The sequence below is a fragment of the Argopecten irradians genome, chromosome 5 (assembly GCF_041381155.1).
Source record: "Argopecten irradians isolate NY chromosome 5, Ai_NY, whole genome shotgun sequence".
Taxonomy (NCBI): domain Eukaryota; kingdom Metazoa; phylum Mollusca; class Bivalvia; order Pectinida; family Pectinidae; genus Argopecten; species Argopecten irradians.
Genome location: NC_091138.1, coordinates 4,133,143 through 4,151,517, shown reverse-complemented (window position 1 = coordinate 4,151,517; position 18,375 = coordinate 4,133,143). Strand labels below are relative to the sequence as shown.

The 18,375-nt window shown below is 40.0% G+C and overlaps 1 protein-coding gene across 5 annotated transcripts in view; it reads right to left on the bottom strand.

Moving 5' to 3' along the window:
- Positions 1–18,375, bottom strand: part of LOC138322681 (protein qui-1-like) — a 116,935-nt gene that overhangs the window by 21,335 nt on the left and 77,225 nt on the right. For all 5 annotated transcript variants that reach the window (XM_069266714.1, XM_069266712.1, XM_069266711.1 and 2 more), the window contains exons 13-15: positions 9,090–9,274; positions 6,797–6,925; positions 3,609–3,688 (exon numbers count right to left, since the gene is read on the bottom strand). In XM_069266714.1, the coding sequence (XP_069122815.1) occupies positions 3,609–3,688; positions 6,797–6,925; positions 9,090–9,274 (394 nt within the window). The remainder of the gene's footprint in view (positions 1–3,608; positions 3,689–6,796; positions 6,926–9,089; positions 9,275–18,375) is intronic.

The following is an 18,375-nucleotide window of genomic DNA, read 5'->3' as shown; positions in this document are numbered from 1 at the left end:
ACTTCTGGTGTACGTTACTAATAGTAATGAGATAGAACAGGGTACTTATTACTTCTGGTGTACGTTACTAATAGTAATGAGATAGAACAGGGTACTTATTACTTCTGGTGTACGTTACTAATAGTAATGAGATAGAACAGGGTACTTATTACTTCTGGTGTACGTTACTAATAGTAATGAGATAGAACAGGGTACTTATTACTTCTGGTGTACGTTACTAATAGTAATGAGATAGAACAGGGTACTTATTACTTCTGGTGTACGTTACTAATAGTAATGAGATAGAACAGGGTACTTATTACTTCTGGTGTACGTTACTAATAGTAATGAGATAGAACAGGGTACTTATTACTTCTGGTGTACGTTACTAATAGTAATGAGATAGAACAGGGTACTTATTACTTCTGGTGTACGTTACTAATAGTAATGAGATAGAACAGGGTACTTATTACTTCTGGTGTACGTTACTAATAGTAATGAGATAGAACAGGGTACTTATTACTTCTGGTGTACGTTACTAATAGTAATGAGATAGAACAGGGTACTTATTACTTCTGGTGTACGTTACTAATAGTAATGAGATAGAACAGGGTACTTATTACTTCTGGTGTACGTTACTAATAGTAATGAGATAGAACAGGGTACTTATTACTTCTGGTGTACGTTACTAATAGTAATGAGATAGAACAGGGTACTTATTACTTCTGGTGTACGTTACTAATAGTAATGAGATAGAACAGGGTACTTATTACTTCTGGTGTACGTTACTAATAGTAATGAATAGAACAGGGTACTTATTACTTCTGGTGTACGTTACTAATAGTAATGAGATAGAACAGGGTACTTATTACTTCTGGTGTACTTATAAATAGTAATGAGATAGAACAGGGTACTTATTACTTCTGGTGTACGTTACTAATAGTAATGAGATAGAACAGGGTACTTATTACTTCTGGTGTACGTTACTAATAGTAATGAGATAGAACAGGGTACTTATTACTTCTGGTGTACGTTACTAATAGTAATGAGATAGAACAGGGTACTTATTACTTCTGGTGTACGTTACTAATAGTAATGAGATAGAACAGGGTACTTATTACTTCTGGTGTACGTTACTAATAGTAATGAGATAGAACAGGGTACTTATTACTTCTGGTGTACGTTACTAATAGTAATGAGATAGAACAGGGTACTTATTACTTCTGGTGTACGTTCAGTGTAGAAGATATATATTAGGAATTTAATTCAAGTAAATCTCAAGAATAGAGATATTAATTCAAGTAAATCTCAAGAATAGAGACAAAATCAAAAACTAATTTATGTTTGATTGTTATGATCCTCATAAACGACTTTCGCCGATGTCAAGCTTTCCATGGTATCAGTTTATATATCTGTAAACATAATACATATATACATATATCGTTATTATTTATTTCCCATTATGTTGTTTAAATGTTGTTTAATTGTCTAAGCACATGACCTATCGTTACAGCTTACTATAAATAAATCATTTATGACCCATCTTGACCCCTCCGTGACCTCGCTGTATAAATGAACCATTCATGACCCATCATGAACCCTTCGTAACCTCGATGAATAGATAAATCATGACCCCTCCCTGACCTCGCTGTATAAATGAATCATTCACGACCCATCTTGACCCTTCATGGACTCGTTGTATAGATGCATCATTCACGACTAATCTTCGTGATCTCGTGGTATAAACAATTCATTCACAACCAATCTTGAGACCTTCGTGATCTCGTGGTATAAACAATTATCCATGATCCATCTTGACCTAGGGTTATAGAAAATTCATTCACGACCCATCTTGACCACTTCGTGGCCACAAGGTATAAACAATTATTCATGACCCATCTTGACCCCGTCTTGACCTCATGGTATGAACAATTATTCATGACCCATCTTGACCTCGTGTTATAGAAAATCCATTCACGACCAATCTTGACCACTTCGTTGCCTCAAGGTATAAACAATTATTCATGACCCGTCTTGACCTCGTGTTATAGAAAATTCATTCACGACCCATCTTGACCACTTCGTGGCCTCAAGGTATAAACAATTATTCATGACCCATCTTGAGCTCGCGTAATAGAAAATTCATTCACGACCCATCTTGACCACTTCGTTGCCTCAAGGTATAAACAATTATTCATGACCCATCTTGACCTCGTGTTACAGAAAATTCATTCACGACCCATCTTGACCACTTCGTGGCCTAAAGGTATAAACAATTATTCATGACCCATCTTGACTTCGTGTTACAGAAAATTCATTCACGACCCATCTTGACCACTTCGTGCCCTAAAGGTATAAACAATTATTCATGACCCGCCTTGACCTCGTGTTATAGAAAATTCATTCACGACCCATCTTGACCACTTCGTGGCCTCAAGGTATAAACAATTATTCACGACCCATCATAACTCCTTCTTGACCTTGAGCTCGCGTTATAGAAAATTCATTCACGACCCATCTTGACCACTTCGTGACCTCGTGGTATAAACAATTATTCATGACCCATCTTGACCTCGCGTTATAGAAAATTCATTCACGACCCATCTTGACCACTTCGTGGCCTCAAGGTATAAACAATCATTCATGACCCGTCTTGACCTCGTGTTATAGAAAATTCATTCACGACCCATCTTGACCACTTCGTGGCCTCAAGGTATAAACAATTATTCACGACCCATCATAACTCCTTCTTGACCTCATGGTTTAAACAATTATTCCAGACCCATCTTGACCCCTTTGTGACATCGTTGTATAAACAATTATTCATGACCCATCTTGACCTCGTGTTATAGAAAATCCATTCACGACCAATCTTGACCACTTCGTGGCCTCAATGTATAAACAATTATTCATGACCCGTCTTGACCTCGTGTTATAGAAAATTCATTCACGACCCATCTTGACCACTTCGTGGCCTCAAGGTATAAACAATTATTCATGACCCATCTTGAGCTCGCGTAATAGAAAATTCATTCACAACCCATCTTGACCACTTCGTGGCCTCAAGGTATAAACAATCATTCATGACGCGTCTTGACCTCGTGTTATAGAAAATTCATTCACGACCCATCTTGACCACTTCATGGCCTCAAGGTATAAACAATTATTCACGACCCATCATAACTCCTTCTTGACCTCATGGTTTAAACAATTATTCAAGACCCATCTTGACCCCTTTGTGACATCATTGTATAAACAATTATTCACGACCCATCTTGACCTCTTTGTGACATCATTGTATAAACAATTATTCAAGACCCATCTTGACCCCTTTGTGACATCATTGTATAAACAATTATTCACGACCCATCTTGACCTCTTTGTGACCTCATTGTATAAACAATTATTCACGACCCATCTTGACCCCTTCGTGACCACATGGTATAAATGAATCATTCATGACCCATCATGACCCCTTCGTGACCTCGCTGTATAAATTAATCACTCATGCCCCCCTTATGACCCCTTCGTGACCTTGCCTTATAAATGAATCAATCACACCCCCATCATGACACCTTGTATCACAAGATAAACACTACATTTAGCACTCCGATATGCGTTTTACTTACACCGACAGCATGTCCTCTAAGTTGGTGAATCCAAGAGCCGGTGATGAAAGAGACAACGTGAAGGGAATTGTCCTCACATCCTGAAACAGATTAATGCCTTGTAACCTGATCCAGTATAGAAGATCATTGTGTTTCGGTAACAGAACGTGCTCCGCACATTTCTATACATAGTCTACGGAACATCACCATCTCATGAAACTAGACCAATAAGATTCAAAATACATGTAATAGAACATCGTCTTAATGGAAAAAAAATGATGATATCGATCTCAAGACCATTTTAATTAATTACTTCTTGAGATAGCCAATCAACTATTTTCTGCAACCGACGCCACGACAGATTTTCGAAAATAGGGGAATTACTAAATAATCTATAGTTTTTGAAACATGTTTGGAAACACGATGACATAATATTGATTTAATTAGGATCAAATTTAAACTGTAAACTGGTCATATTTTAAGTTATGAACAACAGAATAACGTGATAATAAAGAGATTTCTTCCGACCTATAACAGTAAAGACATATTGTGAAAATAATATGTGTCCTTCGGAAAAACGAGATGACGACCTGGCATTCCAAAGGAGCTAGAGTCATAGTTCTGATCTCAGTTCTGTAATAAGCCATTCAACTTATTCCCTAAAAGACAAACAGAAATCCGATATATTGAAAATTATATACAGTGGAACTTCCCTAAACCGATAATGGTCGGTGCATAGAATTTCGGCCGGTTAAGAGAGGGTTCGGTTTGGAGAAGTGAACCGAATATCGATCATTACGATCCGGATTTTATTGATCGGAAGTCGCTTTCTAAACTACACTGTACTGCCTAGTGTTCTTTATAACCGACCGATATTAATTGTTAATGTAAATGTTATCACAAAAGAGAAAATCATACGATTAAAAGGTATGGTTTACAACAATCTTGACTTTGTTACCGCTTACAAACGTAGTTAGTTGCGTGAATGTTCTTGGGCATGTTCTCGTCTGAACTAACCTACGTACGGTCGACCGCTTCCGGTTACGTCAAGAATAAAATTAAATATGGTCTAATTACACGATGATCAGTCGATACCGGGCATTATATGGCAATACAATACACGGCTTCGGCTTCTTCATACAGATAATTTACGTTATCCGACGACTACATAAGTAAATAAATAACTCGTGTGAAAATTGAATACGAAATTTTCTGTTACAGCATACGGTTTGGAAGTCATTACAGAGCCTCAGGTGCAGCATGTCTTCACAGAATACCTATCCTGAAGAATGATTTCTATATACGCATTGGTCCTAGAAATGTGTCTATGTACAGATATGTTGATGATATGAGATCTGACTACTAGATACGGTTCATAATCATACAAATCTGTAAGACTTAATTGTGTCCGTTAACGCCGTAATCTCTATAAATCCTCTTCGTGAATATCTGGATACCATTGTTCGCCCCAATAGTAGTTTTGTCGTACCTTGTAATACAAAGACTACTACGATCAGCAATGATTATTTATCTAATGTGAAGTTAGTGTGGCTGTGCCTAGTGATGGGAGGGATCATTAAGGATAGTGTGGCTGTGCCTAGTGATGGGAGGGATCATTAGGGATAGTGTGACTAATGGATCGCCTTACACCTGCTATTTACCATACCTATTTACAGCAATACAGTATACATAGGGTGATTGTGTTGATGTATCTTGTTCCTGTGTAATCCTGAAAAATCTGCCGACCTTTCTAAATCATATAATGCTTAGCTTGTTGAATATTGATCAGTTTTTTTATCTGTAGGTACAAAGTAAGCCGTTAGTTTAAAGTCTTGGCGGAAAAAGTAAGCTTTTGTTGCTATATTCGAATCGATGCCTATGTTACATTCATCTCTTCACTTTACTTCTAAAATCCAGAAGATTAAAGCATCTGTGTATCTCGAACAAAGTACATCACGCAAGCGTTCTGTTGTGGCGGTTTTCAAAACATGCATTGTGATATTGAACTGTGTAGCATACAACACAGCAAAACCATCCAATTGAATCAGTAAAGACGGTCTGCTGTTGTGATAGACACACGTCAACGACAGTCGATACATCAAATTCCTTTTAAGAAAACGTCGACACAAATGCAATGTCCTAGACTATAAACGCAGGATTATACGCATATAAACGACATGAAACACACGACATATATAAATTCTGAATAGTTAATGAGATCCGTCCTTCTCCTAATGTTATATCTACAGTGTATATAAACACTAGAAAGACTCCTTCTCCTGATTAGTTGCTATGTATCAAAAGAAATGTCCAGCTGCCTGTTAAGGTCTGTGTGTCGTCCTACAGGTGCTTATACCATACGTGTAGTAAAGGCAAGGCGTCATTTATATAGTTCTGTCATGTAAATGTGATACTGTTGGAAGTGATGTCGATATCATCTATACTATCTTTTTCACAATGTCTCATTACAAGTCTCATCCTCATGCCGAATTTACTTGCTAGGCTTGCAGGAAACTGTAGGCGGTTTTATGTTTTAGATATTATAAAAACTATAAATAGATACTGGTCTGTCCATGGTGGTACATGAGCGTTACTAGAAAATCATACAAATAATATTTATTTTATTTTTTAAGATTTCATTTCTTATTTGAGGTGGGATTACACTTTTTGTCATGCATTTTACCGAAGTGATGAGGTTTTTTTTTCAGTTTTTCTTTTAATAGAATTTGACGAGTTATCGCCCTCGACATTACATTTGTTATGTAAAAGACTCAAAAGAAATCCCACTAGCGAATGATATAAAAAGATGAATGTAAATCGAAGAAGTTCCATAATGCCTCGAACTTAAAAAGGTAGCCATGCGCAAGGAATACTTCCTGCTCTTAAGATGAAAATATCAAAAATTATCTATTGCGTGCCGAAAAAAATCCATGGCACTCTGTCCTATATGATATGCAGTACTGACTGCACATGCACAAAGAGCAAAAAAAATTATTTTATATGTACTTTTATGTTAATTAGACACATATGTGTATGCTCTGTCGACGGTGGAGCATCTTTAAATCATCATCGCAGTATACACACATTACTTGCATGCCGCATCCTTAATGCTGTTGAAGGTATCCCTGCAGGTTGTGTTCGATACAAATGTCTTGTAATCTCAGACATAATTCTAACATCTTTTACAATATCCCACTAGGTATACTTACCTACAATGAGAAACGTGTTATCACAGGTAAGCTCCATACATGTTATTGGGGATGTAATATTGTCTGTAATACTGCCGAGCTTCACCAAGTCTTCAAGGCTCCATAGCACAATGGTTTTATCTCGGGAAGCTGTTAAAAGGAAACAGAATAGTGGGTAATTGGGTTAGGACATTCGACGAGTCTAATAAAGAAAGTAACGACAGCAGAAGGATGTTTAAATAGTAATTTCATTATAGGACCGCAGTTTTGACTTCGACATGTGGGACAGACAGTTCCCTTTAACTGTTTGCAAGTCGGTGATTATTTCCAGGTACTCTGCTTAATTTTATTGCACACTAATATACTTGAGATTTGTATTTACTGCAATACATAATTTGATTGTCCGTCTAAATCTCAGGACCGAAGTATCTTACTGAAGGCACCGTGATAGACGGAACAATATATTCATGTATCGTATTGTCTGGGGACGTACGAACACCCATATGAAATCAGATTATAGGAAAAAAACAAAACGTCATAATCAATTCATTCTATATATCCTTCAAACATGAATTTTATGCGTCATTTGTAATGAGCATTTTCATTCGCATAAAAATTTACTTCATCAGCCCCTAATGGTAAAAATTGCAACGTCGTTTCGGATAGGCTGGGATAACGCCGTAATGTTTTCATAGACAAAGAGTCCAGATTATTTGAATGGATTTTTTTATTTAATGGAGACCTGAGTGTACTATCATCATAAAACGCTTCGGGGTTTATTTAGAGTATACTCACATTTTTGTGTTATAGCTCAATAACATAAAAAAATCTATTAAAGTTAATCTTTGAGTATTGTTATTAGATGATGTTCAAAATCGTTTGGCTATACTATTACGTCACTATCGAGTGAGTAGCGCTATAATTTCAGTATAGTGCAATATTATCATTTAATGTAACAAATTAATGACATATAAACACTATATATTGGGCCTTGAAGTAGGTCAGTAATTTTATAAATATGACTTTTTAGTCTATGAAGAATATTTGCTTCCATCAAACCTGTGAACTCAGGAGATTTCTTTCAAATTGAAATTTTAGTCATTTTGACCCTGTTTTGTCCCGCCCCTTTGGTCCCGCAATGGGTCAGCGAGAACGGATATGAATGTTAAAATGCTATATCTCAGGCTAATAATTCTTATCAAGTTTGACTCATTTCCTGTGAAAATTGAGCAAATAATGTTCATAAATGTGCTTTTCCAATATAAACTAAAGTAAACTTGACCCTCTCCCCAGGGAAAAACGTGAGATCCCAGGGTCATATGATTCACAATATTTATAAAACACCTTCAGACTTCTTCATCTATGAAAAGTATTTGATTCTATCATTTCCAGAATTTTCAGAAGATTTTTGAAGTTTGAGCCTATTTGACCCTTCCCCAAAGGCCCCTGGGTCAGTCATAGAAAATTTGTTAATATGATTTAATGACAATCTCATACTGATACTCAAAAATGAATCTTTCCCATATAAACTATAGTAAACTTAACCCCTCCCTTGGGAGAAACAAGAGACCCTAGAGTTATGTAAGTCACGATTTTTGTAAAGGATCTTAGGCCTTTCTATTTATGAAGAATAATTGATTCTTTTGAATTCTTTAGCCAATTTTACCCCTTTTGGCCCCTCACACAGCCCCGTGGGGTGTGGGCACCATATAAATCACAATTGTGATTGAAACTGCTTCAACAGGTTTGGAAAATGTAAATTGTTTACAGACATACGACGGACGACGACGGACAAAAGGCGATTAGAATTCGTCTCAGAGGACCTAAAAATCTGGGGAAAATATGAGAATAATTCTGATATATATTACTAATTGCATGTAATATTATGACACTAAAAGGAAAGGGGAAATTGTAGGAGCCTTTGAACACCATCCATCAGCATTTAAATCTATACATTTTCAGTTGGAAGATGTATGATATCATATTTATATTCACTTCTACTATCTGTATAAACTTACAAAGTGACACCAAAACCGAGACCATTTTGAAGTCAATATAATACCGTGAACTGATCAAAATGGTTGTTCCATCTTGTGGAGTATACCGTCGTTGATAAACGGTTTTACAGGTCTAACTTATATAATTTTAATGCATACCTATCCAATTTAACATTAAGATATATGATATGTATAGGTGCCAGACTTTGCAGACAATCATTTCATAATGCGCTAGTTCGCATTATGAATATTGTCTGACTACATGTGTGGATTATTAATCCTCGTTATGAGTTCATTTCAGGGTTACTGTGGCCTACCTGATGCCAGGATGCTGTTGGAGCTATTGAGACGAACGCTCGTTACGCCTTTAATATGTGACTTTAACACGCAAATCTTCTTTCCCACATAACTACAGATGAGAACAGTGGTGTCGTCTGATCCGCTGATGACGTAATCGTATTTAGTGGCCACGATCACTGAATTCACGTCACCAGTATGTTCTCTGTAACCATACAAAACACATCAAATGATGACGTAATCGTATTTAGTGGCCACGATCAATGAATTAACGTCACCAGTATGTTCTCTGTAACAATACAAAACGTATAAAATGATGACGCAATCGTATATAGTAGTCACGATCAAGGAATTCACGTCACCAGTATGTTCTCTGTAACCATACAAATCTAATAAAATGATGACGCAATCGTATTTTATAGTCAGGATTCACTTAATTCATGTCAACAGTGATTCAGTGATACAGTGATGCAAAAAAACGTACCAGAAAAAGTGTTTTAAAACCAATCAATTTTACCTTCTGTTTCATATTACTTTCACGATTCAAGTATTTTACTATCTCAATCAATGGAATATCGAAACCCAGCCAAGGAAACGTAAAGGATTTAATGACTATCATAATTTTTTTCATTTTTTTTCAAATCTGTACCAGTACTGATACTTACTTATCTAAGAGAATGTCGATAAATCGTAGTGTTTGTAAATGACTAAACGCAAAAGCGAAATTAAAACTATATTCATGTTGAACATGAACACTTTTATTTATAAATCATAACCAATGTCTAATTCCTCAGAAAGAATGCATCGTTGTCTCCATTTCAATATAATTACAGTCCTTATGACAGAAATGACAGAGCATTCCTTTCAATCTCTTTCTATTTAAAATCTTTATGTTGTTCCATTTGGATATACAATAAGCAAATATATGTCATCCACTAACGACCCTTCGGTCACCATGGATACATTCTAACGACTGTGACGTCATCTAATGATCTTTTATCATTATCAGCAACAAAACCGACTAAAAGGCTAGCAGAGTACACATTTTTAATACATGATGTCTCTCCTTGAAGACGGCCGTACATTGTCTGACATTACGATGTGTACCCTTACCTGATGACAGTCGCACATTGTCTGACATTACGATGTGTAAAAATACCTGATGACGACCGTACATTGTCTGACATAACGATGTGTAAATTCTGACATAACGATGTGTACCCTTACCTGATGACGACCGTACATTGTCTGACATTACGATGTGTACCCTTACCTGATGACGACCGTACATTGTCTGACATTACGATGTGTACCCTTACCTGATAACGACCGTACATTGTCCGACATTACGTTGTGTAACCTTACCTGATGACGACCGTACATTGTCTGACATTACGATGTGTACCCTTACCTGATGACGACCGTACATTGTCTGACATTACGATGTGTACCCTTACCTGATGACGACCGTACATTGTCTGACATTACGATGTGTACCCTTACCTGATGACGACCGTACATTGTCTGACATTACGATGTGTACCCTTACCTGATGACGACCGTACATTGTCTGACATTACGATGTGTACCCTTACCTGATGACGACCGTACATTGTCTGACATAACGATGTGTACCCTTACCTGATGACGACCGTACATTGTCTGACATAACGATGTGTACCCTTACCTGATGACGACCGTACATTGTAAGACATTACGATGTGTACCCTTACCTGATGACGACCGTACATTGTCTGACATAACGATGTGTACCCTTACCTGATGACGACCGTACATTGTCCGACATAACGATGTGTAAATTCTGACATTACGATGTGTACCCGTACCTGATGACGACCGTACATTGTCTGACATTACGTTGTGTAACCTTACCTGATGACGACCGTACATTGTCTGACATAACGATGTGTAAAAATACCTGATGACGACCGTACATTGTCTGACATTACGTTGTGTAACCTTACCTGATGACGACCGTACATTGTCTGACATAACGATGTGTAAAAATACCTGATGACGACCGTACATTGTCTGACATTACGTTGTGTAACCTTACCTGATGACGACCGTACATTGTCTGACATAACGTTGTGTAACCTTACCTGATGACGACCGTACATTGTCTGACATAACGATGTGTAACCTTACCTGATGACGACCGTACATTGTCTGACATAACGATGTGTAACCTTACCTGATGACGACCGTACATTGTCCGACATTACGATGTGTACCCTTACCTGATGACGACCGTACATTGTCTGACATAACGATGTGTAAACTTACTTGATGACGACCGTACATTGTCCGACATTACGATGTGTACCCTTACCTGATGACGACCGTACATTGTCTGACATTACGATGTGTACCCTTACCTGATGACGACCGTACATTGTCTGACATAACGATGTGTAAATTCTGACATTACGATGTGTACCCTTACCTGATGACAGTCGTACATTGTCTGACATTACGATGTGTAAAAATACCTGATGACGACCGTACATTGTCTGACATTACGATGTGTAAAAATACCTGATGACGACCGTACATTGTACGACATTACGATGTGTACCCTTACCTGATGACGACCGTACATTGTCTGACATTACGTTGTGTACCCTTACCTGATGACGACCGTACATTGTACGACATTACGATGTGTACCCTTACCTGATGACGGCCGTACATTGTCCGACATAACGATGTGTACCCTTACCTGATGACGACCGTACATTGTCTGACATTACGATGTGTACCCTTACCTGATGACGACCGTACATTGTCTGACATAACGATGTGTACCCTTACCTGATGACGACCGTACATTGTCCGACATTACGATGTGTACCCTTACCTGATGGAGACCGTACATTGTCTGACATAACGATGTGTACCCTTACCTGATGGCATTCGCACATTGTCTGACATTACGATGTGTAAAAATACCTGATGACGACCGTACATTGTCTGACATAACGATGTGTACCCTTACCTGATGACGACCGTACATTGTCTGACATAACGATGTGTACCCTTACCTGATGACGACCGTACATTGTCTGACATAACGATGTGTAACCTTACCTGATGACGACTGTACATTGTCTGACATTACGATGTGTACCCTTACCTGATGGCATTCGCACATTGTCTGACATTACGATGTGTAAAAATACCTGATGACGACCGTACATTGTCTGACATAACGATGTGTAAATTCTGACATTACGATGTGTACCCGTACCTGATGACGACCGTACATTGTCTGACATAACGATGTGTACCCTTACCTGATGACGACCGTACATTGTCTGAAATAACGATGTGTAAATTCTGACATTACGATGTGTACCCTTACCTGATGACGACCGTTCATTGTCTGACATAACGATGTGTAAATTCTGACATTACGCTGTGTACCCTTACCTGATGACAGTCGTACATTGTCTGACATTACGATGTGTACCCTTACCTGATGACGACCGTACATTGTCTGACATTACGATGTGTACCCTTACCTGATGACGACCGTACATTGTCTGACATAACGATGTGTAAAAATACCTGATGACGACCATTCATTGTCTGACATTACGATGTGTACCCTTACCTGATGACGACCGTACATTGTCCGACATTACGATGTGTACCCTTACCTGATGACGACCGTACATTGTCTGACATAACGATGTGTACCCTTACCTGATGACGACCATTCATTGTCTGACATTACGATGTGTACCCTTACCTGATGACAGTCGTACATTGTCTGACATTACGATGTGTAAAAATACCTGATGACGACCGTACATTGTCTGACATTACGATGTGTAAAAATACCTGATGACGACCGTACATTGTACGACATTACGATGTGTACCCTTACCTGATGACGGCCGTACATTGTCCGACATTACGATGTGTACCCTTACCTGATGACGACCGTACATTGTCTGACATTACGATGTGTACCCTTACCTGATGACGACCGTACATTGTCTGACATTACGATGTGTACCCTTACCTGATGACGACCGTACATTGTCCGACATTACGATGTGTACCCTTACCTGATGACGACCGTACATTGTCTGACATAACGATGTGTAACCTTACCTGATGACGACCGTACATTGTCCGACATTACGATGTGTACCCTTACCTGATGACGACCGTACATTGTCTGACATTACGATGTGTAAACTTACCTGATGACGACCGTACATTGTCTGACATTACGATGTGTACCCTTACCTGATGACGACCGTACATTGTCCGACATTACGATGTGTACCCTTACCTGATGACTACCGTACATTGTCCGACATTACGATGTGTACCCTTACCTGATGACGACCGTACATTGTCTGACATTACGATGTGTACCCTTACCTGATGACGACCGTACATTGTCTGACATAACGATGTGTACCCTTACCTGATGACGACCGTACATTGTCTGAAATAACGATGTGTAAATTCTGACATTACGATGTGTACCCTTACCTGATGACGACCGTACATTGTCTGACATAACGATGTGTAAATTCTGACATTACGATGTGTACCCTTACCTGATGACGACCGTACATTGTCTGACATAACGATGTGTAAATTCTGACATTACGTTGTGTACCCTTACCTGATGACAGTCGTACATTGTCTGACATTACGATGTGTAAAAATACCTGATGACGACCGTACATTTTACGACATTACGATGTGTACCCTTACCTGATGACGGCCGTACATTGTCCGACATTACGATGTGTACCCTTACCTGATGACGACCGTACATTGTCTGACATTACGATGTGTACCCTTACCTGATGACGACCGTACATTGTCTGACATTACGATGTGTACCCTTACCTGATGACGACCGTACATTGTCCGACATTACGATGTGTACCCTTACCTGATGACGACCGTACATTGTCTGACATAACGATGTGTAACCTTACCTGATGACGACCGTACATTGTCCGACATTACGATGTGTACCCTTACCTGATGACGACCGTACATTGTCTGACATTACGATGTGTAAACTTACCTGATGACGACCGTACATTGTCTGACATTACGATGTGTACCCTTACCTGATGACGACCGTACATTGTCCGACATTACGATGTGTACCCTTACCTGATGACTACCGTACATTGTCCGACATTACGATATGTACCCTTACCTGATGACGACCGTTCATTGTCTGACATTACGATGTGTAAACTTACCTGATGACGGCCGTACATTGTCTGACGTTACGATGTGTACCCTTACCTGATGACGGCCGTTCATTGTCTGACATTACGATGTGTACCCTTACCTGATGACGGCCGTACATTGTCTGACATTACGATGTGTACCCTTACCTGATGACGACCGTACATTGTCTGACATTACGATGTGTAAATTCTGACATTACGATGTGTACCCTTACCTGAGGACGACCGTACATTGTCTGACATTACGTTGTGTACCCTTACCTGATGACGACCGTACATTGTCTGACATTACGATGTGTACCCTTACCTGATGACGACCGTACATTGTACGACATTACGATGTGTAAACTTACCTGATGACGACCGTACATTGTCCGACATTACGATGTGTACCCTTACCTGATGACGACCGTACATTGTCCGACATTACGATGTGTACCCTTACCTGATGACGACCGTACATTATCTGACATTACGATGTGTACCCTTACCTGATGACAGTCGTACATTGTCTGACATTACGATTTGTACCCTTACTGTTATATCGTAGCTAAAACCCGTTTCTAGTAGCTTACAACACAACGTGACATCATCATGGAGGTTTCCATCTTGTATTCAGTTTATTACAATGCGCATGCTCAGACATACAAGCGTGTAGTGAAACAGATTAACAGACTTACTTAAGTCCGAGTTATACAAATAACACTGTGTACCGTATTTACTACATTCCTCCCCTCTATTTAAAAAGTCAGTCTTTAAATGTCTATAATTTCACCATTAATTATTATAGGGGATATTTAGAGTATTTTTCTTTAAAGATACACAGTAAATTATAGACTTTAAATTTACTCATTTCTTTTAAATCATAAATGTCAATGTCAGTTTCTCAATTATACGACACTGTAGATGGATTTTTTAAAACACTCATTTTTAACTTTATGAAATGAAATAAAACACTTTAACAGTATAACATTGTCATTTTGTCATTAGACAAATTAAACAAAACTGAAACATTATAGAACCCAGGGGTTCTTAAGAGTCTGCACGCGGAGTTATTATGTCCCCAGAGCACAGTGCAGCTCTGACCTATACCTAGCTACAAATCTAAACGCGATGGAGCTTTCCTTCGTCGAGCTGGGTTTCGTCTCGGAGATGGTGCTGACACAGTCTTGCCCGAGGACACAGCCACAGGATTTTCCTACGGTGGAGGAGGCGTCGCGACATCGGATGGAGGTTGGATAGGGACTGTTTCTGAGGCCTTCGGTGTGATTGGTATTGGTAATTTGGGTGGTAAGTCAACAACGAGTTCAGGGATGGGTAATTTCCCTTTGATGATTTGATCGGTATGTCTCCGCCACACCGCTCCTCCATTACCAACATTTACTCGGTACGAAAGTGGACCTGTTTTCGATTCGATAGTTCCTGGGATCCACTTTTCTCCGCTTTGTCGATAATCACGTACATTTACCGTTTCTCCTTCGCTGAATTGTCGAGACGACTGATTTTCGTTTATCATCTTCTCCTGATTATTACGAACTGTACGACTCGTGCTCGGTCGGATAAGACTCAGGCGTGTTTGTAACGATCTTCCCATGAACAAATGCGCCGGGGTTTCGTTCGTTGTCGCATGTGGTGTCGATCTGTAGGCTAGTAGGAAATTACATAGTCTTTTATTTAACGTTCCTTCGTCCTTCCGCGATGCTTTCATGGCCTGTTTGAACGTTTGAACTAGTCGTTCCGCTAAACCGTTGGTACGAGGGTGGTATGGTGCGGACGTAGTGTGACGTATACCGTTGTATTTCATGAAGTGTTGAAATTCGTCAGATACAAATTGTGGGCCGTTGTCCGAAACTATACATTCGGGTAAGCCGTTCCTGGAGAACACTTCACGCATAACTTCGATCGTTTTCGACGCCGTCGTCGTTGACATTGGTATTATTTCCGGCCATTTAGAATGAGCGTCCACCATGAGGATGAACATGGACCCTTCGAAAGGTCCGGCGAAGTCGACATGGACTCGCTGCCATGGTAGTTGTGGCCATTCCCATGGGTGCACAGGTGCGGCGTTCGGGCTACTTTTGTGCATCACACACCCATGACACTTTTTAGCTTGTGTTTCTAAGTCACTGTCTATTCCTGGCCACCAGACGTAGCTCCTGGCTAGCGCCTTCATCTTGCTCGCACCAAGATGACCTTCATGTATTTGATCCATGACCTTGAGACGGAGATTTTCGGGAATTATTACACGTATCCCCCACATCAAACATCCGTCGTGTAACGATAGTTCCGTTTTACGGTTAGCATAGGCAGCTATGTCGGGGTCTGCCTTCACGTCATTATTCCAACCGTTTAATGTCATTTCATAGACTTTCGACAATACTGGGTCTCTCCTTGTACTTTGTCGCATTCTTTGACCGACACCGGTAGTGTGTCAAATTGAGTCGTCATGAACACATAGTCGACATCCGGCTCGTCGGTTTCTCGTTCCTTCACGATCGGTAAGCGCGATAGACCGTCAGCGTTTCCATGACTTTTCGTACCTTTGAAGTCAATCTTGTACTGAAAACCGGACAAATACAACGCGTATCGCTGAAGACGTGCGGCTGTCGTAGCAGGAATACCTTTCTGTGGGTGGAAAATAGACACCATGGGTTGATGGTCCGTTATTAGTGTGAACTCACGACCGTAGAGATAGGCGTAGAACTTTTTCACACCCCATACCATTCCCAGAGCTTCCTTGTCTATTTGCGAGTAGTTTTTTCAGCAGCAGTAAGGCTGCGCGAGGCATATGCTATTGGCTTTTCGTCGCCGTTCTGGAGACGATGAGACAATACAGCACCGATACCAAACGGAGACGCATCGCACGAGAGTACCACGGGTAATCGCGGGTCGTAATGCTTCAGAACTTCGTCCGATGTCATCATTTCCTTCACACGGTCGACGGCCTTCTGACATTCCTCGGTCCATTCCCATTCAGCATCCTTTTCCAGAAGTTTGTGTAGCGGGCTAAGTACGGTAGCAAGGTTTGGGAGAAACCTCGCATAATAGTTCACTAACCCTAACAGAGCTCGGAGCTCACTCACGGTTTTCGGAATCGGAGCGTTGACTACAAAGTTGACCTTGTCGTCGGTTTTGTGAATACCGTCCTTGTCGATTACATGACCGCAGAATTCGATCTTGTCGAGCATAAACGCACATTTCTCCTTGTTTAGGCGTAGACCAAATTTATCTAGGCGCTGAAGCACGGTTTCGAGGTTTCGCATATGTTCTTCCTCCGTTTCGCCGGTTATAATCATATCATCAAGAATACATTGGACACGACCTATCCCTTGAAGCACTTGGTCCATGGCACTTGCCAAATGGCAGGTGCCGAGGCTATACCAAACACGAGCCTCTGATATTGGAAAAGGCCAAGATGGGTATTTATAGTTAGGAATTTCCGATCCTCTGGTCTCACCTCCATTTGCAGGTACGCCTGCTTTAAGTCCAACTTTGTAAATTTCACACCTCCGGCTAACGAAGCGAATATGTCCTCAACTTTCGGTAACGGATACTGGTCCACGTCGAGTACCGGGTTGATTGTGACCTTGAAATCTCCACAAATTCTCACGGAATTGTCTTTCTTAGGGATTGGCACAATCGGTGTGGCCCATTCACTCGTTTCGACCTTCTTTAGGATACCAGCACCCATTAATCGTGTTATCTCAGTTTCAACTTTTGGTTTAATGGCGTATGCCACAGTTCTCGCCTTACAAAATTTCGGATTGGCCCCGGGGCGTACTTTGATCTGAGCGGTAATGTCCTTTAACGTACCCAACTCATCCTTGAACACGGCGGCATATTTCAGTTTGAGACCTTGTACTGTCATGTTTTCACATTTCTCGTGAAAGTTGAGTCGCCGAGCTTCCTTGATTGCCGTCCAATCAAGTGTCAACACATCGAGCCAGTTCCTTCCGAGTAATGGCGGACCTCTGCACTCCTCACTAACAACGTGTATCGGTAGCACTGCTTTTTGTCCGTTTAGGTTGACCTTCACCTTAATTTGACC